General features: G+C 37.5%; 2 protein-coding genes across 3 annotated transcripts in view; both read right to left on the bottom strand.

Annotated features, from left to right (window-relative positions):
- The window catches only part of nek7 (NIMA-related kinase 7), a 57,631-nt gene extending 49,382 nt beyond the window's left edge, over positions 1–8,249 (bottom strand). Inside the window, exon 1 of one of the 2 annotated variants that reach the window (XM_036211554.1) lies at positions 7,997–8,249. The gene's annotated coding sequence lies outside the window, so the exon portion shown is untranslated. The remainder of the gene's footprint in view (positions 1–7,996) is intronic. The other variant, XM_024278881.2, reaches the window with a different exon arrangement.
- Positions 8,250–17,127: 8,878 nt separating this feature from the next.
- Positions 17,128–24,199, bottom strand: lhx9 (LIM homeobox 9; the record flags this gene model as incomplete). Its single annotated transcript, XM_024278907.2, is given in 5 exon segments — positions 17,128–19,230; positions 19,729–19,931; positions 22,244–22,602; positions 23,185–23,387; positions 23,930–24,199. Coding segments are annotated over 5 exon segments (1,200 nt in total). The 3' UTR covers positions 17,128–18,975.

Here is a 24,199-nt window from a genome sequence, read left to right as displayed (position 1 = left end):
TTTTGCGATAAATTACTTAACATTTAATTTCCCGGGTAAAAACTGTAAATTAAGCTGAATTTACAGATTTGAAAAATGAAAAACAGAGTCACTTTAAGGTTTAACACACATTGTTAAGTACAGATTTAGCTCCCACAATTCAATTCTATATTATCGGCGATGCCAGAAGATCAAGCTCTTTGAATCTCCTTGTGACTCAGTGTTACTCCCAATCAGCACATCAAGTTCTGCAGAGTAAATGTGAGGACAACCAACACTGCTACTTGGCTTATCACAGTCTAAGATTTCCAGATATCAGGGGTTCAGAGTGTGCTTGTGAAGAAAATGTTCCAAACCATAGAGAGGCCATTTCAGAGTCTTGGTGTGGAGTGATGCACTGTGGTTCAATCATACTAAGAAGCACAGCAAACTAGTATATGATCTCATTTTAAATATAGATTTTTGCTTAAAAGAAATAAAAACATCTTAAATCTCTTTTTAAACAGACTTTAAAAATATGATCCTATAAAGATTTTTAAACCAAACAATATAAATGCTGGCCTTAAGTCCATATGACTACAACGAAAAAACTCTACCATTGTGTACTTCACTAAGTGATGCAAGCAATAATAAAAAACCTAAAGTCAGTCTGAAAAGGTAAAAATGTACTTAAACTCAAAGAATAAATGGGGAGTCTACATGGAGAAGTCAGAACCGTGGTTAGAGTCTGAAACATGGAGTTCTTGTTTCTGTGGAAAAACGGGGGAATGAAAAAGGGAGGATAAAAAAAATAGTCCAACACTATGGAAACAGAGAGCGACCAAGACAACGGAGCTTGAGGGCAAGTTGGGCAGCAGGAATTGAGGTGAGCTTTCTTATTATGACTCTTCTTCTTCCTTTATGCCCTCAAGCCCTGACTGCAACCTCAAAGCCTTAGGCCAAGCTGAGAAACCAGGGACCTTGGAAAATTGTTGTAAGTCAGAAAACAAATGGGGGGGGTGGAGCCACAATGTGTCTTCTGCACCCAAATTATGCAGTATGCAAAAAAAACAATAATTGTTAAAAGAAAAAAAGGAATCACTTAAAAAAAATTGTTAATGCAACAAAAAATATTAAGGTGCAAAGCTCATTTGCTGAAAAATAGTAACATCCAGGTCGATTTAAAAATATATATATAAATTCACAGCCCCATTAGCAATTCCTTTATGTAAAAAAACTCTAATGAATTAATAGAAATGGACCCAGATCAAAAATAGGAATGGATTTAGTGCTTAACAGTCCTTTCACATACCCACTAAATACTCAATCATCTGATTACTTAAGTTTTCTGATAAGATATATTACCATCCATGGTTAGACTTTCTGGCATTTATCCATCTTTATCCAATATATTTCATAGCTTAACATCTATGCACGTCTATAAAAATGCAGAAAACAGAGGTCACATGACACGCTGGAGTAATGTTGCACATCCAAGGCAATAACCATTTCTTAATGAAGTAGAAAGGAAGAAAAGCAGCAATGTATTTTTTTATTATTATTTTGCAGACATCAGATCCAACATCAGCACTGCAATATTTACCAGCACAACTAGAAGTTGTTTTTAAGAGACAGAAACATAACTATAGTTCTCAAAAGTAAATCTGATAATGGACAACTGTGTAGTAGACCAGGATTTTTTGATGGTTGCATTTCAATAGCCGGTTTGCATATATCTGATTACTCCCAGTTATCTGATTTTGAGGGCAAACAAAGACCCACAGTGTTCTGTAAAAGTAACTGATTTTCTTGTTTTCATCTGATAGCAAGCAGACTTCTGTGCTTTAAATGTCAAGGACAATTTAAATATTACAATAGAGATACACAGCTAGAAAAACACATTTCTCAAATCTAATAAAACCTTTGAAAATTAAAACAATCAAGTACACCTTCAACATAGCTCTAGTTACAGCTAAATTAATGGGAACTAATATAAATGAAGGGGGGAAAAAATCCCATTTGACTAATGTCAAATACAGCACAGGGATCTCAAAAGCCGTTTATCTTGAATCCTTTATAAAGTCAGAAAAAAAGCTATTCATTTTGAGACTGAGCCAAACAGTGACTGCAATACAATTTATGGCACCACAGAAAACAACATCCTAGCTTGATAACACTTGTCTAAACTCATACTATTTAAGAAGCAAGATGTCCTAATGCTGGCATGGCCGTGAGACAAAAACTGACACATTTTTTTAATTCTCTCAGAGCTCCATATGTGGTTCTTTAACAGCTTCTTCCAACAGCTCATGAGCTGAACACTGTCTTGCAGACTCATAAGACAACTATTGACTGATTGATCAAAAACTTCAATGTTGGGCCAGTTGTAGCAATATCGAGGATGCAGTATGAACAACTGATCAATTTGAAGAACAGAGGTGGCAAGGAGATCTATACTTGTACAACACTTCTTACAAATGTATCAGGGCATTCATAAATCCAATAAGGTGAAGATATAGATCAGAAAAAAAGTCTCCTAATGAAAATGTCTTTCAAGTAATTTGGCACCATTGTTGTTGCTGTTTAACTACACAATGTTTCAATAAAGAGGAAATGTGGTCAAATGTAACTCTGTCCTGTATATGTTGTTGTTGAGATACTTTTGTAGGGTATGAACCATACATTTCAGAATAATATTGTATTTTACTTCACCAAATGATCTAATAGCACTGACTGCTATTTCCTCTCATCTAAATGATTTCAAGTTTCTGTGTTCACACTAGAAAACCTGCACATTCTGTGGATGTGAAATGGTTATAAGACGTGAATACTTCATGTCATTGACTTTTAAAAGCACAATGAACAATTAAAACAGCTTGTGTTCACAGACTGTAATGCTGTTCCTATTATAAATGCATAAAGAATACATAGTCATGCACACACAGATGAAGGAAAAGTTATGCGGGAAAATGTGAGATGATTTTGAATTTTACTCCTTTAACAGGGAAGTACACCAGACTGACGAGAAAAATGTTCTCACGCAAATTTACTTTATTCTGCAGCAAACCCCACATGAGATATTACATCTTATTTGTGGGGAGGTAGGAACAAATGCCCATAGCACACTTGGTAACCAACTCAAAAACTCCTCCCTTTCAGCTCAAAACTGAAAATTTTGTATGCTTTTGTAACGTCTCATGACAAATGTGTACTGCCACTGATGTGGTGTTTACAATGGCATACAACATCTAATTATTCTGAGAGGGAATGTTTATCCTAAGGCATTTGCACAGTTTGCATGTGGTTAATCTAAAGAGCAAGGGAGATTTATGAAAATGGTAGCAGAAAAAAGCCCTCTGCTCTCTTTCCACTATTATACATTTCCTGTCAGTATGCCAGGTTAATCTTGGTGGTTTTGTTGAAATAGCAACAAAGAATTGGAGCTTACTTTTAGGTTAGTTTCCTATATCATGGGTAAATACATTTCTAAAAAAAAAAGTTTTTTTTTTCCAAAAATCCCAAAAAATGTTTTAGATCGTCTCCACATGTTTTTATGGCTCAACGAACTCAAACTGTGAGTGTGAATGTTGTCTTGGACCGCAGTCTGGTGGTGCCAAGACTTCTAAAAATGAGTTCGCTGTAGCCATAGTCAAAAGACACAAATCATCTCTTACACTGAAGACCACAGTCTGCTCTGTGTGTTATTTCTCTATTTAATGGTATGATGGCCCAGACACTTCTGTGAACAAGCAAAAAAGCTATTCAAGACATTCCCTAATATTGTAAATACTAATTGTAATTTAAAAGCCCACTTCAATCACCTTTTAATCTATTGTAAAAGGGTTTGCAGAGGTCTTTTCATTATGATTTTGCCATCTTTAGACAAAATCTGTGTCTGTGCTTCTAGAACATAGACTGGTGGAAGAAAAATGACGAACAATATAGGAGCTATACAGTTTAGAGCCAGATGCCAGCTCAGATGAGGAAAGCAAAGACATTCATGGACCTAGTTTTCTACCAGAGGATACATCAGAATGGTGCGGACCAGGGAACTTGTGGCCTGCCAATTGGAGCTTCAACATTAGAACTACAAGCTTTTTCCAACAGCCTTTTCCATCTGCTCCTGATTCACTCCAATTGGAATGAAGAAATACTCAAAAATTCAATTTTCAGCTTGTATTTCTGAATATAAATGTCCTTCATCGTCAGAAAAATGCCACAAGAAGATATTAAAACATAAAAAACACAAATTTAATCAGATAAGATCTTGGGAGAGTTTTATGAATTTGAAATAAAACCAGAACAAATCCTCCTGTGAATGTTTTTGTTCTTTGCAGCTTTTCTTCTTTAATAATTATCTACTTAGAGGCTCATTGTTTGAGATGAAATGTGTGTTTTATGATAACTGTTCAATTACTTTTATAGATTCATTTCCACTACATAAAAAAACATTTTGAAACAACTATATGGAGCCATAAATAAAGGAAAAAAATAATTTCCTTTGCTATGAAATAAACCACAGATACAGTGTAATCGTGACATAACCCGACACAGGATACCGAGAATGTTTCATCAACTCAAAAGCAGGTCCGAGGTCAGCATTTTTGTTTTTGTGCATCTCTGTAATCTCTTCCCCCATAAGAGTACTATTTCGCCCTACAAAGCAAAGCATCAATGCACAGTCAAATTAACAACTCTCATGTGACACAAGGAGCTACGAGGCATCATCTGAGGATATTTTAATGCAAGAAACATCAGTGACCCTTTATGTATTAGAGGGGAGGTGGATATGGAAAATATTGACAGGCTGGTTGCTAGAGAGGAGTGCAAAAAGCTGTTTAGACAACCCACACTCGTTGCTGGAGACCTTAGTCTAAACTCTAACCACTCTGAACCAGAAAAAAGATTAAATTCATAACTCTTCTTAGGGAATTAGGATTCTACTTGACTTATCCACATAATTTTAACATCTTTTACGATTTTTGTTTTGTTTTTTTTTAAACCTTGTCTCATCATGAACTAAGCAGCCTCAACGCCTTTATACCAGACTGGCCTATGTAGTGATCTACTACCTTTGTCAGGATTGTTTCTGCACACTTGGGCAAGGGCTTTGACATCATGCAAAAGACAGTGTTAAATGTAGCTCAAAAAGCCTAAGGAAACATCTTCTTTCAAATATGCTTTGCAAAATAAAAAATATGGGAAAAAAAGCAAACAATGTTTTGTTCTTTCTAGAAACCCAAAGGCAAGATGACTGTTAAAGTGGTCAGATGACAAATGTCTCATCTGATCTTTATTCCTTTAAGGGCCAGCTTCAGGGCTCAAAGAGGAAACTCGCAAGACTGACTATTTCGGTAAATTCCACAGTGCTAAATCGCTGCTCTGAATGCAATATATTTCAATCACATAAATGGCACTTTAACTCTTACTTGTCAACGTCTCAATAGCACAAACTCACCATCCCAGCAGAATTTATGAGGGAAAAAAAGAACAAAAAGACTTTTTCAAAAATAAATTAATAATATCTATATTTCTTAAGAGCACTTTTTTTTAATTATGAAAAAATTGAATGTATAAATAATAATTCTTTTCTCAGTTTTATTTGCATTATTATTCTACCAGATCTCTTTTCTAGTTATCCCACTTAAATTCAAGCAGCAGAAAAGAGTTAAATCATTTAGTATTTTCAAAGCCTGTCAAACGTAATCCACCTCCCATCACTGAAACTCAAGGGGAGACGTACTGGCAGAAATCCTTCATCACAGAGACTGACACAAACATTTGCCATCCATTTCTGCTTATCCTGTTCATGACACATTCCTTGACTATCAACTTCACAGGCCCAGCCAGTGTTCATCTCAATCACCTGATGATGCTCACAGACTGAGGCCTGTTGTCTCTGATGATGATCAAATGTGGCAACACAGAAGTGAGTAATAATTGGGTCAACAAGGTATGTCAGCTCCCACTAACACTTGTCTGAATCATCCCTCTGTAGCATAGCCAAGTGCAAAAGTATGACGCCTGAAATATTTGGCTGAGAGGGCCAGTAACAGCACCATGGGAAACAGCTCCAAGTCTACAAATGACCCAACGTGAACTATTTTTATGATATGAGTAATATAATTTTCTCTAGCTTTTTTGCCTAAAATATAAAATGAATAATACAAAATGCATTTGAATGTGGTTAAAACAATTCCTTTCGGCAGAAGGTAATCAAAAATGTAGAAAAATGTGTTACGTGATTGTCTTAATCCTAAAGAGCCTCTATTTAGGAGTAGGAAATTTTATAACGGAGTGTAACAATTAATTTTAATGTTTTGATTAATTTCAAAATTTGTGGTTGCTGATAGGATATTGCAGTCGATATTGGTTCATTTTGAGATCCAATTCACTGACCCAAAATTGATCCAGGACATTCTTTGCCAAAAATTCAAGATTTCTTGCAATATAATCAAGTGTAGGTTAAATATGTGAACAAACAAGTAAACAAGAATCCATTCACTTTTTAGTTTCATGAAGTTCAGCCCACTGTTGTTTTTCCACATCAAAATAATACAAATGGAACATTCTACCACACTGTATGGTTACACATTTTTGCAAAATGCAAAGTGTTTCCACACATTGGTGAAAAATGTTTTGCTCCCATCACATGTCTGTTGTCTGCTGTGATGGAACTTGGTAGTTTTTAACATTATAGTCAAATGAACCTACCACATCTCTATCTAAATGTATTTTCCAATATCAATATGATCAATTTATTTTATTTTGAAACTATTTTCGATTTGATTACAAACTTGCTTCAGTCGGATTGATCTGGTTGGATTGTAGTAATATAAATCAATTCATCGTGTGAGTACGTTCATCATTACATCCCTATTTATAACAGTTAAAGAAGCCAGGGTTCTTCTCTGTTCTGAGGATGTGTGCATAAAAAAAGCAAGTTACAATTCTTGAAAAAACATTCTTGTAATCTAAGATATTTAATCATCTAAACACACATTTCAAAAGTTGCTAAATAGCAAATCTGTTATTGTTGCTGTTTGCTATATCTCTTAATCTAAAAATTTGCAAGTAATTAGTTCTTATTATCACTGTCAAACACTGAATAAATGTGACTGTCATTCACAAATTACAATATTTAATTTGATATACACAGTAAGAGTTTTTTTTAACCTGTTTTCTTTATAATTTCATTCATTCATCTTCTTATCCACTTTGTCCCTTTCGGGGTCGCGGGGGTGCTGGAGCCTAACCTGACTACTGATGGGTGAAGGCAGGGTTCACCCTGGACAGGTCGCCAGTCTGTCACAGTTGTATTAAATTTAACTTGAAAACGGTTTCACAATATTAGTAAGTTAATCTGAGCAAAAATTGAACTCTGAAAAATTCAGATTAATTCCAACTTTTATGGGGGGGTCTAGGAATTTGAATAATAAACTGGTTATGCCACCTGTAGCAAGTTATTTCTGAAAGATTGTCAGACTATGCTGAAGTTTTGTTTATAGAATTATCTCTCTCTATCTTTAAGATAGATAGTAGCTATCTATCTATCATAGATTTTAGAAATTGGTAAGTTCAAATAAATCAAAGATTTTGCTCTTCGAACCTGTATGAGAATAAAGTTACATCAATGCAAAAGTATCTAAACTGTGGAAAGAAGCGGTTCTTTTTCAGATTTGGCTACGTGGTTTGAGTGTATGGTGCAAATACCCGAGTTAATCATACACTGGTATCAAAACCCCGATCAGTTTGTACCAGACTCCCTGTACAGTGTCAGCACTCACCGACAGAGGCACTTGTTTATTTCAAAGTTAGCAATGCAGTGTGCTAATCGGCTAACAAGCTAAGCTAGCTAGCAAACTTCAAGGAAACTTTTTTTAAAAGACCCAAACCAGACTATAAAATAAAACACATCGACACCTGTGGATTTTGAACAAATATAATATTTTTACAAAGATAACAGAACCGAAAACGACCCTTAAATAAAGCTTTACAGGTAGTAGCAAAGTTTCTTAACTGTCAGCTCTGTACTCACCAGGAAGTCGGACTCAGTTGCTAAGCTATTCCTCCTTCACGCTACGAGTTATTATGGTAGTTAGAGCGCTACTGCTTGACTTTTTCCTTCCTCTCAAGGTCGCAACCAAAAGGAGGGTCTTCTTGTGAGGCACGTTGCACTTTTTTGTCCCCTCTCCTCACATTAAGCGCGTGTGCTGCGAAGTCAGTCGAGACGTGATTTCAGGCAGACACTTGTGTGGAAGGCCCGTCTCACTACCACACGGCTCATACTTGTGACCCGAGAGTCAGCAATGTAAACAACCCAGCATTCCCGAAGCTCAGAGGAGGGAAGATGTCAAATACCGCGAGATTTAAGAAGTTTGACCAGTATTTATTTTTTTAAATCACATTTTATTTTATCCTATGTATTTATTATCAATATGTAGATGTTACAACAATTTGTGGTTATTTACTCTACAGATCTGATGTTGGGGATGTAAAAGATTTGCATTATATGAATTAAGATGCTACAAGTTTAAATGAAACAATATTACATGAGGTAAGAATTTCACTAGTATTTTGTTATAATAGTTAGTGTTTTCATGCAATTGCTGTGAAGAGCCTCAATTTTAAGTATTTTCATTAAAATTTGTGAAATTCCGGCACAGTAAAAGATCAAAATACAATACAACACGTGGCTTTATGAAGTTTATTATTATTATAACAGCCTTTACATTTACACCACCAAGAGATATTTATTTTTCAATCTCGAACAATTAAGAAAAAAATAAGAACACAGCAACAGCAAAAACAGTAGTAACGCTTTTCTGAGCAAGCCAAAATATATTGACCTCTTATTATACATACAATGAAGGATGACATACCTTATTTCTTTGTTTATCACAACAGCAAGACAGAAGAAAAGATGAGTGATTTTACAGTTAGCTTTAACCTATTTGGTGAATTGGATCATTTTAAAGAATATGATCCAGCAGAAGAGAAAGAGAGAGGAGAATATAAGAAGATGCCACAAGAGGATGTGACAACAGAGAAATTGAACAATTTAGACTTTAGTCCTTGTGATTGGCCAAAAACAAGCAGGAAGAAGTTACTTTTCCTCTGAAATAATGCTTTGTTGAACGTTATGCATGTCCCTCCGCTGATCAAAATCGGTGGAGGCTCTGCAGCCGTCACTACGGCAACGCGTTGTACTCCATATCAAATAGTCTTTTTTTTGTGAAAAACAATGCCAACCCAAGGATTAACAAGATTAAAGTACCGATAATTGATTAAATATTTGTATTTTTGTAAGTGACCATGGTATAGACAAAAGGTGTCCATTATCAGAAATGAATGGACTTCCCAGAAGCACAATCAGGTCTCTGTGTCGTTCTATACTTTATGATAACGAAGCCCTCACTTGGATTTGTTGCTTACATAAAAGATAATAGTTATAGACTTGAAGAAAAAAAAGCGAACATTTGTCTGCAGCCCTAATTAATTACTTAGATAATCCCAATGAATGCAAAAATTTGACCCCCTCAGTAATGCTGCTACCTAAATAAAGTTATTTGAATTTTTTTGTGCTTGTCTAAAAAAATGAATGCTTATTTGGAAAAATTAGAGACAATCCATATTTTGAAACATGTAATACTGTACTTTTTTTTTATCTCATTTTCAAATCCAATTTTTTGGGACCATAATAATAGCTGCTGAAGTTTTCAGAATTGCAATTCTCTGCCATTGTTTGACCCATTATTGCTGTTGGTTAATTGTTTCTAATCCCTCTTTATCATAATTTTTGCTTCACAAAGCTAGTGGTTTCCTTGACAGGATGGAGTATGTCTCCTATTTCTTATTTATTTTTATAGAGTTGTGTCTATAAAGTATGTTGAGAAATAGAATTGCAATCTAGAATATTGAGGATTCTACAGAAAATATCGTGCAGAGGGCAGAACACTTTGTGTTGCAATAAAATGTATGACTCAATATTCATTCATTTATATTCACCTTCTATACCATACTTTAAAATAGTTTATACTGTAACAGATGCAAATTGTGGATCATTATTTTCCACATTGACCTTTAAGTTTCCAACTCACAAAAAAGGTTTGTTTCATCATTTCAAAGGACATTTTTTGCTTCACTGTAGTTGCTCTTAAATGAGCTCAGCTTCAGAGTACTTTAACCTTTACAGCTTCTGTTTACATTATTTCTTTTTCTTCTTTATGTGAAAGATAAAAGCATTAAAAATGGACAAGGAAGCCCTTGCAACCATAACTGTGAACTCCAAATTCTGCACATATGAATAATGTGGTATTAATCGTGGGGTCAATGATTGCTTTGGAAAAACACAATTCGGTGAGGATCCAAACATATCTGTGAATCTAGAAAATGAATTAAATGAAAGGTGTCAAGTTAAAGGTACAGTTAAAGTCCAGATCAGGTTCTGCATTAACAAGCAAAAGCATCAACAATCTGATGGTCCAAAGTTCTACTCCAGTGATGTAAGAATCCATTAACATAATGGAAAATCACTAATACATTTCTGTTTAATAATCACTGTTTCTACTTTTTGCTTCAGCTTTATTGAATTAAAATTGTGTGTTCAATTGACCAACCACAAAGATCTAAAGACTTAATTATTATTAACCCGTAACCATTCGTATCATATCTGTTACATGCATTTTTTAGACCCTTATCTCTTTAGCTTAATCCAAACGTTCATTAAAAACCCATTGAATAAAACTTCATAGATGTTTCTGCCCTGTAGTTCATCATCTTTCCAATAGGGGCAGTAGAAGGGATTTGCTCATTTCAAAATGGCTACTTCCATGAAATCTCCAGAAAAGTTTTGATCATTTTTAAAACTTTATGGTGAGAATAACATCTTATTGATTGACTGCTTGCAAAATTTGTTGATAGTTAATTCTTTGTAATAGGGCTACACCATGTTAAAAATGTGAGAATCAAATGTGAGACAGTGGGTAAATACGGGGATTTTTTTTTCTGAACACTGATGTCAAGATTTTTGCATCTTTAACTAACATTGTCGTAAGAAAACAATTTGACAAGTAATCCAACATATTATAACTGATAATATCTCGTTAAAAAATGATATTGCTATTTTGTGGATTTCATTAAAAACATTTTAGTCGATAGAAATTGAATTTTCTGTCAATTCTTTGATGTATTGGGCTTTACAGGGTTAATATTTTCTCTTTTTTTGTCAAGAAAAAATGTCTCAGTCCTTGGTCTAAATTTAAACATTTTAATTGTTAAATGTTTAACTGCAAGTAAACATTTAATTATTTGACTTTACTTAATGCAGTCTGCTGCATCATAACCATGCCTTCCATCCTCATTTTTCCTCCGTGAATTTCACATTCTCTAATTGGTGATGTTTAGAGTTTCAGCAAAGTGAGTATTGGCTCACGTGGACAGCAAGGCCAATCAGAGGTGATCCGCTTTGCTTTGATGAGCGCTTTAGTGGAGATTTCAGACTGACAATTCAAACACAGGAAACACTTCTGCCTTCTTTCCTTCCTCATTGTTAATAATCAACAAGTTACCTGGGGTTGTGTTTTTTTTTTTTTTGTCTCCACACTTCAAGAGGTATTTTTGTTAACCTCACTGCAAATATGGAAAAAGGGAGAGATGCCTAGAGTGTGGGATCCCCCCCACCACCAGCAGCAGCCTCCAATCTTTTTTTTCTCCTTCAACAACAGTTGAAGATTAAAAGAAACGTCTCACAGAAATCTGTCAATTCTGTATGTGAATAATGCTGTGTGGAATTTAATGGCATGAGTTATATTGAGTTTCCTTTACACCCACATTTCCTTTCAATAAGATCAATGCTGCTCAGTGACAGATAGGGACGGTCTTTTGTATCTTCAAATTTCAGGTTTCTGAGGGAATAATTAGATGGATGGATGAAAAGTAATGCATCACTCCGCAGGAGGAGCTGCACCCACAAATTTTCTTTCTTAGGGCGCATGCCTCAACACTTTTTTTTTTCAGAAAGCTATTCAATAATCGTGTTGGATTTCTATTGTTCTTGAAGTCATTTTCTCCTCTGATCTGGAGCTTTAAGCCAATAGCAAACTTTTTTTGTGTTCTTAGGTAGAAATTGTTTATTTAAACGATGGGATGTTACTGAGATTTGTGGATGTTTCAGAATATGGTTGCCTCACTTTGTTCCACAGTGTTGCTTGCAGGTATCCAAGGTGGTAAAGCTTGTTCCTCATGGGGGAAAACATTTTAATTTACACAGACTTATTAAATGTAACTTTTATTGATCACTGATTTTGTAATTCATATCTCAGAAATGTGTTAGCTATAAATCCAGCTCATGCCGTTGAATGCAGCATGCATTGGCTATTTTTATACACCTATATATAATTTTTTGACAAATTATCTAGCCACGTGTTGTCGTTTTTTGGAGGATTTGCTTCCTGTTCACACTGACTTCCAACATCTGAGTAATCCCTTTTATATCAATCTGTAGTAAATATATGGAATTTTTTCTCACAGCCTAAAGCAAAAGTCGTATTTTAAACATTTTAAAAGCAAAAAAAGAGATTGGTGTTTTCACACATGTCATTTTATTTCCCTGTGTTGTTGATTTGGCTCAGGGGTTAGGTACGTCTGCAATGTGGTAGAGACAGAAGCTGCAGTCAAAGCCCCTGTGATCAGGCGCAGACATCATAGAGACCAGCAGATGGAGGGGAGAGGAGCTGCGTGCATCCTCAAGGTTTAGTAAGAACTGAGAGGTTACACTCCTCCAGTACAAAGATGACCTGTCACAACCTGAAACATGCCGTATCAATGCAGATGAGCTTCCTGTTTATGTTTCCCACAGAGCGCAGCTATCACAGGGATAGAGAAGGGGATTACAGGTGGAAATATGTATGAAATGTCATCTTTCTCTCTTCCTCTTTCGGTTTCTGCTTAAACCCAGCCCAACACAGAGGCGGCATGCATGTGATTCTGCACTATTCACTAATTAATGTTGTTTTGTCTTCAAAGTGCAATTGCAACCAGTAGTTATCAGCCTTGATCGCAGCCTTTTCAAGGTTGCCTAGATGTGAGCTGTCAAAAAACAAATTGATGTAAATACAGAATAACAGCACAACAGAGAAATAAAGGATTTATGGCATGCAGAGAGCACCGCACAAATGAGGCACAGGAGAGATAGTTTGTGATAATGTGAAGGACAAAACTGGCATATTTTTTCTGTCTGGATCACTTTATGAAATCTGTTTCTCAGTGGCTGCTTTGTGTGTCGGCACACACACACAAAATCCATTTGTTAGTGTGTTACTTCTCTTGGCACACACCCAAAGCAGAGGATCTCTCCACCTGCTGTGCATCATCCAGAGGGGCAGGCCTCAGTCTCACACACAAACAAGCGCAGAGCAGTGGAGCTGCGCCTCATTCACATCGTCACCTCTCCCACATCTGTCTGTCAGCATCGGTGTGCGTGTCCTTTCTGTCCTGTGTGTGTATTTGAGTTAGCAGGGTGGATGGTGTGTGAGGTGAGGTTAAAGAGGCGCCTGGCAACCAGAGGAGGGAACTGAGGCGGAACTGGCTGGATATCACACTCACATAAACGCACACACGAGCAGCGACAAAAAGAAACAACACTGTCGGATCAGCATGTAAACTGCAGATGTGCCCTACGCCTCAGTGATTATTCCATACTTTGTTTCGACCCTTTCTCCTGTCACTCTGTGTGTACGTGTATATATAATGTGTGATAATGCATGTATGACCTTGCACGCTCTGAGCATATTTTGCTAGTGTTCACTAATTACTCAAAATAACCTAATTTTGCCTTTTTTTTTTGGGTGACAGTGTGAGTGACATGCGTTGAATGCCCACCCACTTGTTGCATGTCTCCCAGATTTGCAGATTGCTGCATTTAAATTTGGATGTATGCAAAAACAAACATTGGCAACTTTCCTGTCCATTCAGTAGAAATTTGAGTAGAACCTAGTTGTTAAATCCTGAAATTAACTACAACCATATTTTAATTTATGATAGATGGTAGATGGGACCCTGAGGGACTCCCAAAGGCAGTCAAGTCCCAATTTAACTTTACTTGGTGCAATTACACAAGTGTCTTGTGTTGATTAATTCCAAAAATTAAATAAAAATGGATTCAATGTCTGTTCAAAATGCTATTCCTGAAGCCTCACATTTGTCAGAATCCGCCAAGTTTTCTAAAGAAACTTCCCACATGACAGAAAGTATGTTGTGTTGTCAGCAATGTTTTGGTCAGATGTTGTTTTCTGCAACAGGAGGACGACATGAAAGAAGAAGGGAGAGATGTGAGCTGACAGAAAGGTCTCTTTTCTTACCTGTTGCTGCACTGATGTCCTTGTGTGATATCCAGGAGGAAGAGTTGTTACATCACACACCAGTCAGTAAAACTGTATTTCTGTACTTTAGCAACATGTTTCGTACACAAACACCTGGGTGTAAGAAATTCAGTTGATTTATTTCACTTCTTGGACGACTTCCTATAAGATTATGGCTGAAAAGAAGGCAGATGTGGCATTTCATCTGTATATTAGAGGTGTAACGATTAATTGATTCATTGATTTTTATTCCTACAATCGAAACAGATTGATCTGTCTGAGGCAAGTTGTTAATCAAATTAACTTACACCAGTATAAAATGGTTTCATCGAGTGTATTAATCTTGGAAAATACCATTTGGGTTGAGACACAGTAAGTTTATTTGACTAAAAACGACATCACAATGGATAACACTCATAATGGCATAAACAAAAATGAGCCATTATACAGTCCAATATGTGGAAACACTTTGAATTTTGCATTTGACCATACAGTGTGATATAATGTTCAAAAAATATTCAATTTTTAAGTGGAATAATAACAGTCGGCTAATCTTTATGGAACTAAAATGTGAATAGATTTGACGTTAATTCTTGTTTATTTGTTTGTTTGTACACATAGGTCATTTACACTTGATTATTTTGCAAGAAATACAACATCACCTGCTCTGTTCACTTGAATTTTTGACTAAATGATGTCCTGGATCGATTTTAGGTGAGTGAGTCGGATCGTGATCAGGATCGTCGTATCAGCAACCACAAATTATGATATGAATCCATTTAAAATAAACCGTTACACCTCTAAAAATGTATATATGTGTATGTATATATACAGTATATGCATACAGAATCCTATAGGTAAGTTGCATTCCAGTCAGAAACAGAGAAGCCCTGCATTTCTTGTCAACACCGGGCCCGTGATGTCCAGAATTTTCATCCAGCAGCTCTGAAGGAACGCGTGGAAGGCTGTGTTTGTTTGTGTTTCCGCTGCAGCCGGGCTTCCCGTAGCTCTGTGGTGTCAACCTGCCCACTTTCCTCCCATCAGACGGTGGATCACAGCCCTGCTGCCACAGCGCACACAGGCACCCCGGCGACTGAGGTTTCCTCTTGGACTGACTGAAGTGTTTGCTGTTTCCCACATTTTTGGAATTCAACACCAGCCTGCTCACCAGTCTCCATGTGGCTTTGGTCTCTCTTTCTCTCTCCCTCATTTCCTTCTTTTTTTTTTTTTCTTTCCTCCCCACACTCTTTCCAAGTATTATGACACCCATAAATTCTTGTCACTCATATGGCAGCTGGTAGACTCAAACTTGTACACCCAATATTTAAAAAATAAAAAAGCAGTTATGTGTGCACGACTTTTATTTTAAATAAATGGGGCTGTAGGTCGATCCGAATGAAAAATAAAGCTTAAAGTGATGCAGAGGTTAATATGAATCATTGAAAATCTGTTTTTAATTATATCCACAGGAATAAGTGATGTTTCACATTTTGCTGAAAGTAAAGTAGGCTTGAAGAACACTATCCTAGTTTTTTTTCTCATATATGCGCACGATCGATAATCCATGTGCTTTATTTTGCAGCTGACAATAGATTGTACAATTCAATCAAAGGCAATAATACACATCTCAAGGAAAATGTTAAATAGAGGATGAGGTGCATGCAAAACGAGAATCTCTTCTTTGTCTTTTTTTTTCTTTTTTGTCTTTTTTTCCCACTTCCTTCCCTCGTTACAGCCAGATGGCAAAGCTCCAGCTCTGCAGTCCTCTTCATGCACTCATCATATTTGATGGGCATCCTGCTGCCGAGTTTCAAGGAGGCCATGTGTTTACGAAACGACACTCGTAACAAAAGAAAACTTCTACTTAGCAAGCTTACACAACAGTGGGAGTGGGGGGGTGGAGGTGGTGGGTTTGGGGGGGCAGCGATATACATGTGTGTGTCGTTGTAGGAGACGTAATGAGGGGAGGAGTGTGTGTGTGTGTGTTCATACCAAAAACATCCATATGATCTCAGTTTCACTCTGCTCATGCAGGACGTCAGTCATTCCAATCATCTCCTGCCTTCCTGTTGGCTTCCCATAAACTATATTACATTTCACTGTATTTCCGCCCATGTACCGGTCCAGAACAGACTTCTGTTCACACAACGTTGGCATGGTTATCATACATTGTTGGGTTTCTTCACTTTGGACAAAATTTGTTCGAAAAAAAAAAAAAAAATTTGCATCAGAAACAAGTTTTTAAGTTGGCCGTTTATCTCAATTTTTCTAACATCTTATCCTAATATTGTCTTTGTCTTCAATGGTGAGGAATTCCCATCAAAGTTTTCCCCTTCTCTTAATACTTTAGGGAATTTTCAAACGTCGGGATGTATGGCTGTAATGCCCCAAGAATTGTTCTCCCTGAAAGAAACGATAAAGTAAGAATATATTAACTACAGAGCAACCTGGCTTTATTCTTACTTTTTAGATTTACCAATATGTTAAGCATAAATATAAAAACTATAAAATCAATGTGTGCTTTGCAGCATTCCTTTTATTTAAAATTTAAAGCCATGTTCATGCATTAAAAAGCAATTTCATGTTTTCGACTGCAGGGTTCAGATGCAAATCCATGGGGCATTACGTTAAAAACCATAAACATCATAAATTAGGAAATAGAAATCAAAAATGGAGGCAGAAATGAAGGCGTTTAACTGGTCATTAATAACTGAATGCTCCTCAGTTGCTGATGTGATAAACAAAAACAAAAACTGTATTCAAGAAAGAACACAAAAAATGGCAAGTGTAATGAAAGTATAAAAACCCATTTAAAGCAAAGTAGTTTTATTCACACAAATTTAATAAGATATATAACAACCGTTTGGTCCATAAATATTTAAGGGGAAATAGTTTCTATACACCATCTTTATCAAGAAACAGGGAAACATGGACAATCTTGATAGAACACTTACTGTACTCAACTATTAACACGAAGATCAATATATAAGGTTCTTGGATTACCCAACTATATCTGAAAGAGTGCACAAATGCTTTCTATGACATCGCTGCCCCCTTTTTAACAGGATACACCATAAAAAGATCTTCGGAAATCAGATGCAAAACAGTACAAAACTAGTGAGGCGCCAAAAAGGATGTGACTCAGTTAACAAAGAACACATAGATCCTGAATTTCACAAACTCTCTTCCAAGTTATAGCATAAGGCACATAGTAGAACTGAGTTAGGTATCTACTTCATAAGAGTAGATCAAGAGTACCACTTTGTTCTACAAAAGAACAAACTGTGACGCTCACAATGGGATGTGTCAACTCCATTGAAGATTTGCCCGCTCTTTCTCTATCTTTCAGCCAGAAGAAACATGTTTTTTTCCTTTTTTTTTTTTTTTGGTCTGTTCAGTGGCAAGTGTCAGTAAATAAAGTGTTAACATGGTTAAACAGGGGAACACATGGACGATGATTTTTCCCGCTGGCTGCTTCCCTCTCGACTCCACCCATCTGAGGTCATTAGACTGCTCCTGTCAGCTCTGGTCTGCAACCACTGAAACTAACCCCTTCTCTCTTTTTCCTTTTTTTTATTGTCCCTTTTTAAAAATCACATCATTACCCTGAGCAACATGATAAGAACGATAATGCACTTTTCTCTGGGCAGTATATTGTCACTGTGCAACTGATTTGGATCTAAGGATATGTTTGCTAAGCGCTGTCTGCTTGAGAGTGGTTGATCTACGAGGGCTACAAGTCCAAATAAATAAAAAAAAGTTCTCTCTCTCATGAAGACAATCAACTACAACAGTGCCCATAAACTGCTTACAAATCTGAATTTCTCTTTCCTAATTATCAAACAGTTTCTATAAATGTGACTGCATTACATATTGAAGGGTTTCCACTGTACAGATTGCAGGATTCCCTTCTTTCTCTAGATCACAGTTAGGGTGTAAACCAGGACAACGTGGGTGTGTGGTTGTTCTTTTTTTCCTTTTTTTAGCTTCCATTTGTCATTTAAGCGGTAAGGATTTGTTGCTCTGCAATGTAATTTAGACCTTTTACATGTAGCTCCGTGAGATCTGCATCACTCTTCGAGGCTGAAACATTCGGAAATAATTAAAGCCTGTTTTCTGGAGTTACCCATGCACAGAACATTCTACAAGTTTATTTTCCAAATTATTCAATAATAAAAAAATTAAAAAAAACAATCTGAATGTTGTTGAATAGTGCGAACACAGTGCATACATATACAGGTTCCTCGTTAATTTAAATTAACCAATTAGGCAATAGATGTACAAATAAAGTCAAATCAGGTGGACGTTTTAGAGTTTTTTTTTCTTTTATGGTGGAGTCCAAGATAACTTTCTATTCTCTTCAAGTCCAAGAATGTCCGAAAAATCCAGAATCAATCTCTGCACTCGCCGTGCAGTTTCAGATGCTACACATTGAGGCGGTTTCCTTGTGTTTTAAAGCGGCGGCTGCTGTCTCGTTGTTCCTGTTTGTGTACACAGTACAGCACTTTCTGTTCCATGGAGCTGTCTCTGTTTGATTTTAAAGGTGTCACTTAAAAAAATAAAATGTCAATTGAGGAAAAAAATTCCAAAGAAATCAAATAAAAAAGAGGCAAATCAAACCAGATAAAATAACAATCAGTTTGCTAAAGATAGCTTGTTAGAAAAGGTTTGTCAAGGTAGTTTGTGAAGGGCTCCCCGAATCATGGCTGTCCAAACTAGAGGTGACGGAGGTCACTACAGTGATAGAGGGGTTTGTCAGGTCTGTTAGTGTGGCTGCGCTGGAGGGGGGGGTCAGGGCCCCACTGTCGGAGGAGGGCGGAGGGAGTGAGGTGCCATCAGCCTTATCAACACCTCCATTCTCCTGTCGCAAAACGTTCCTTCTGAATTTGGCTCTTGCGTTTTGGAACCAAACCTGCAAACCAATCCCAGTGTGGCTTTTACTCTTTATGCTTTAAGTAGATTAATTTAAAAAAATCAGTAAAAGAACAGTAGATTACATATAAACAGTTCCTATTATTGTTGCCCTGATCTTAAAATAGAAGTCATCTGTTTTGGGGCAGATCTATTTAGCTCCTGAACACAAAAATCTGGATTTTAAGAACAAATTAAAAACAAATTGCTATCCTTAATTATTTCTAATTGAAAAACACAGCCCTACATAGATAAAAATAACATGTGCACTCTCTTTATTAATGATCATTTTTAGCTCTTCTCTGCCTTACATTTCTTTTTTCTTTCCTATTAAAATAACATTAAATAAATTTCAAATACCCCTGGATATACATCTAACGACTACATGGACCGATGGAACAAAGCAAAACTAAAAAGATGACAAAATGAGGGGGGCATGAAGGTGCACACACACAGGTGGAGGGGGGTGAACACAGTAGTAAAGAGGTCCTCAGCTTACCTGCAGAACTCTTTTAGTGAGGCCCGTTTTCTGGGCCAGCTGCTTTAAGTCCTTGGCATCTGGGTTGTGGTTGATGGCAAAGTAGGATTTCATTGTCCGCAGCTGATGGTGCTTAAAGGAGGTACGCATGCGTTTGGTTTTCTGCGTTGGAGGGTAGGCCTGCTGGTCCCGGTCCAAGTGGTCGGTGTCGTTCTCGTTGCACCCTGGAGAGAGAAACACACACTTCAAGTTTGGAACTTGGAACTAAAAGAAAACTTTTTTTTTAATTAATTTAATTAAAATTTGGAGAAAACTTCTACTTTTGATCCATAAAAACTGTGAAATAGTCAAAAATAAATATTTCTTTGATTAATATTTTACCCAGAACATTTAGATGTTTTGGACTGAAGGTTAAAATGTTTGACCCACCAAAACTATAGAATCTGATTAGCTGTAGCTTAGGATTTCCTTTTTACTTTAGACTGAACTCTCAAAACATAAAGCATGTGGAGGAATTCTGAGCATTTTAGGACGAGGCTTAATCATATCTGCTTGTGTTGGCAAAGCCTAACAGACTATAATGGGCCTCATTTGTCAGTAGCTTTCTGTGTAAAACACCTAAAGTGGATCCAGTAAATTAAATGAAACTGGGGCTAAACCATGGTGATGTCCAAGCATTAATCACAGCAATAGTGAATCTTATTACAATATTTCATAAGAGGATTATTATGGGGGGTTTTGGACACTTTTTGACCTGTCCTTCTCAAACAGCCAAACAAGTATATAGTAAAATATGTTTTAAGAATCCGTTTTAAATGTTGGTTTACCAAAAATATATATGTTTTTGTATCATGAAGCAACACTCGTGTTGACTTGTGTTGCACTCCAAATTGCCCACCAGGGGTCTCTATATCCATGCAAGAACAGATTTGAGTGAGTGGGGAAGAATACACAGAAGACCCACAGCTTTCCCTGGTGGAAACAAACACGAATGTTCTCACTAAGGCAGAAACAAAACCTCAAACAACACCTTCCTATTCGACATGACTGTGAGTCTCCTGATCTGACAGAGCCATTAACATGAACAGTTTGAAAGTGCTATGATAGGGTGCGGGGAGAAGCCCCGCGTGGCCTGGGAGGGAGAAAGCACTCTGACAAATAGAGAAAAAGATTCAACTTTTCTCTCAATTTGTCCTGATTTTCCTGACATGTTTTGTTACTTGTTAAATGTAGTTTAATTAGGATACAAATTACATTTTAAAAAAACACTTTTATATGTCATATTTATTCCATCATTATAAAATCTTCCTAATAAAAAAATATTCTTCTCTCATTAATGTGCATGAATGGTGACTTAACATAATTTAGATATTTAATAATTGTTATGAGTTAATGTTATATTATTTCCCCCATTGTTTCTTTTTTTTAAAGCAGATCATGCTTTGTGTATTTTTTGTGTCTTTCCCGTTAAAGAGAACTTCAGGATTTGCATAACTGCTGGCATTTGTGCTTCCAGGCGGGGCGCTGACTGCGCAGGGTTGTGTTGTTCGGCCCATGGCCTCTCTCCCCGCAGCAGGCCCCTGTGCGCGCAGCGGCGTGGCCCTGAGAACCGCGCTGACCGCCGCACAGAGAGCCGGGGATTCCAACGTCACTTTCAATTAACGCAGAACAATTAACGCGCAGATTACCCCTATTCCTCCCTATTCAGCAGGAACACAGGAAACTTGGCCCACAATGACAAAGTTTCTCAAGCGCGCACTAATTCGGAGAAAGCGACAACAAAACGGGGACGCTGCTGGAAAGGTTGGGGGGAGTGGGGGTTATAACATTCATCCATTCATTGCAAGAGTTTTTTTTTTTTCTTGCTGGGTGAATGTTGCAAACAATTGTTCTGCTGCTAAAAAGATAAAAGCGTGAAAATTGCAATTTTTTACGCAGGGACCCTCAAACGGACCAAAGTCGATGCTCCGGGTTGACGGCGAGGTCGGATTTGGAACACACGCCGTGCGTAAAAAGACGCGTGGACGGAGAGCTGCAGATCAATTAGCCCGCGGCGGGAGGAACCCAGGCGTTGTTCACCTATACATCTCCAAGGGCCCACATTACAGATGTGTTCATTTCACGCGTGTTAAACGGGGTGCTGTGCCGAAAGTGACTGGATTACAACAACAAATGATCCTAACGCGCAGCGGTGGCTAAACGCTCCCCTTAAACCCAAACTAATTTAATTGTTTATTTACTTAAACATTCTGCATTTTTAAAATATTGATTTGTTTTAATTTTACATGAAAATGTATCAACCTCAAAGCTGCAAATGAGTTTAAAACTGAACATTTATAAGGAGTTTTTGATGTAGGCCTCGTGCGTAATTCCTATTTGACTTGCAACCTTGGTGTCCTTCTGCTCTCCAGGCCACGCGCTTCACAGGTCAGCCGCTTAAGGACATTTAGAAGCAAAAAATAACAAATAAAACTCATCAAATGATGCTCCTATATCTGTTTGTGTCCTTGGCTCAGGTTGCAGCATGCCCCCTCACCTGTGTTGTAGCTGGGGATATCTATCCCCATGGCGGGGCTCTTCCTCTTGCGCGGCCTCCCTTTCTGAGTCGTGCCGGTGCCGTTGAAGTACGGGAGGGCGAGGCCGCCGCCCTTGGCTGCCAGCTCGGCGAAGTTGAGTTGAGGGTGGTAGTCCGGTCCCTGCACCAGCGTCTCGAAGTGGAGCCGGCAGTAGACCAGGCTGTCCTTCATGCCGAAGTGGTCACCCGTGGTCAGGGTCTTGTTGCAGGTGGTGCAGGTGAAGCAGCTCAGGTGATACACGGAGTCGCGCGCTCTCATCACCATCTCTGAAGCTGATATTCCGAGGTGGCAGCGCGCGCACCTCTGCACGGAGAACCTTCTGGAACAGACACATCGTCAAGACTCCCCCAAAATATTTTCAATTTAATAAATTCATAAACAAATGGCGCGCTGACATTCGCAATAAACGCATTCTAAAGTCTTATTCCACAGAAAATTGTGTAAACACATAACGCATTTAAATTAAAATAACATATTTGACTTGAATATGGCATTTATAAAAAATATTATATGCCTTCTATAAGAAATATTGCAATTTTCAATAATGTATAATAAATTGTAAAAGCTGCCATAAGATAAATATGAAACCAAATCAGCAAATAAAAGGAAAAAAAATAAAAAGATGTATCTACGCATGGCTTATAAATCTGCAGAGCATGCCAGCTCACTGTAGTGAACAAAACCACATTTAATAGCAATAACACCGTGCAGGCCCCCCTGGGTGACAGTTATATCATCCAGGCAAGACTGAGGCCCGCTTTAGCTTTACTGCCAAAATGCAACTTTGACAGTTTCTATTTATTTATCCAATAAAACTAAAAAGTCTGTGCGTAAAAGAGGCTTCAAGGAGCTGTTTTTGTCTGTTTGTGACGCGCACATTTTGGATTTGAATGTCTGTTACCTGTAGTAATCCTCTTTGCAATAGATACTCCCATCCTTGGCAAAACACGTTAGCTCCGACTCCAGCGCGAGTTTACATTCACAGCATTTGAGACACCGCAGGTGCCACTGTTTGTCCACGGCGAGGAGGTAGTATCTGTCCGAAATCTTCCCACCGCAGCCGGCGCACAGGGCAGGCTTCTCCGGGCTCATGGAGGGCATGGTCTGAGGGGGGAAAGTGGGAGGCTCGGGTCAACCGATTAAGCATTCAGGCGAGAAACCATTGTGGGAATGGATAAATGAGAAATGGGGACCAAACATTTTAATTTATTTCCTTAAAAATGGTTTGATCACATTATAGCTGTCAAGGAATTCCTGTAAAAATTAAATAAATGAATAAGTGTATTTCCAATTCACAAAAAATGTAGTAATGCTTTTATTTTATTTTTCGTTTTACAAATTATAGTATTTAATAAATAAATAAAAACATTATTTTTTGGCTTTGATGGTAAAATATATTTAGAGACAAAAATGTTTTAAAACTAAATTATAAAAAAATATTTTCTGCTATTGTTCCAGAACGCAAAATACATTAGAAAAATGTTTAAAAGCATGTCTAACTATATATAAAAATTTTTTTTCATGTTAAAAATCTAAAAAATATATAGATCAAAAGATATAACAGCCTCTGGGCGTGCCACAGGAAAAATAATTTGAATAGGATTTTTCAAAATAAAATAAAAGACAGAATATGAGGGGATTCTTACCGAATCTCTCCCGTTGAGCTGCATGCCCTTCGCCAGGCGCGACTCCGTTTTGGAGCGCCTCTCCATTTCCTCCATGATCCCCTGGATGTGATCCCCGGAGATCCCGTGGAAAAGCATGGCTCCCGGTCCTGGACGCAACGTGCAACTGCCTGGCTCTGTCTTGCAGCCCACAACTTCCATATACCGTACCGCGGCGCAGCGACCCCCGCTCCCTCAGCGCATCCGAGTGTGCTCGGCGGAGCTCTAAGACAGAGGCGCACCACAATCAGC

The sequence above is a fragment of the Oryzias melastigma genome, linkage group LG4, assembly GCF_002922805.2.
Source record: "Oryzias melastigma strain HK-1 linkage group LG4, ASM292280v2, whole genome shotgun sequence".
In the NCBI taxonomy this organism is placed as follows: domain Eukaryota; kingdom Metazoa; phylum Chordata; class Actinopteri; order Beloniformes; family Adrianichthyidae; genus Oryzias; species Oryzias melastigma.
The sequence above is the reverse complement of the archived record's forward strand: the minus strand, read 5'-3'. Positions and strand labels throughout refer to the sequence as shown.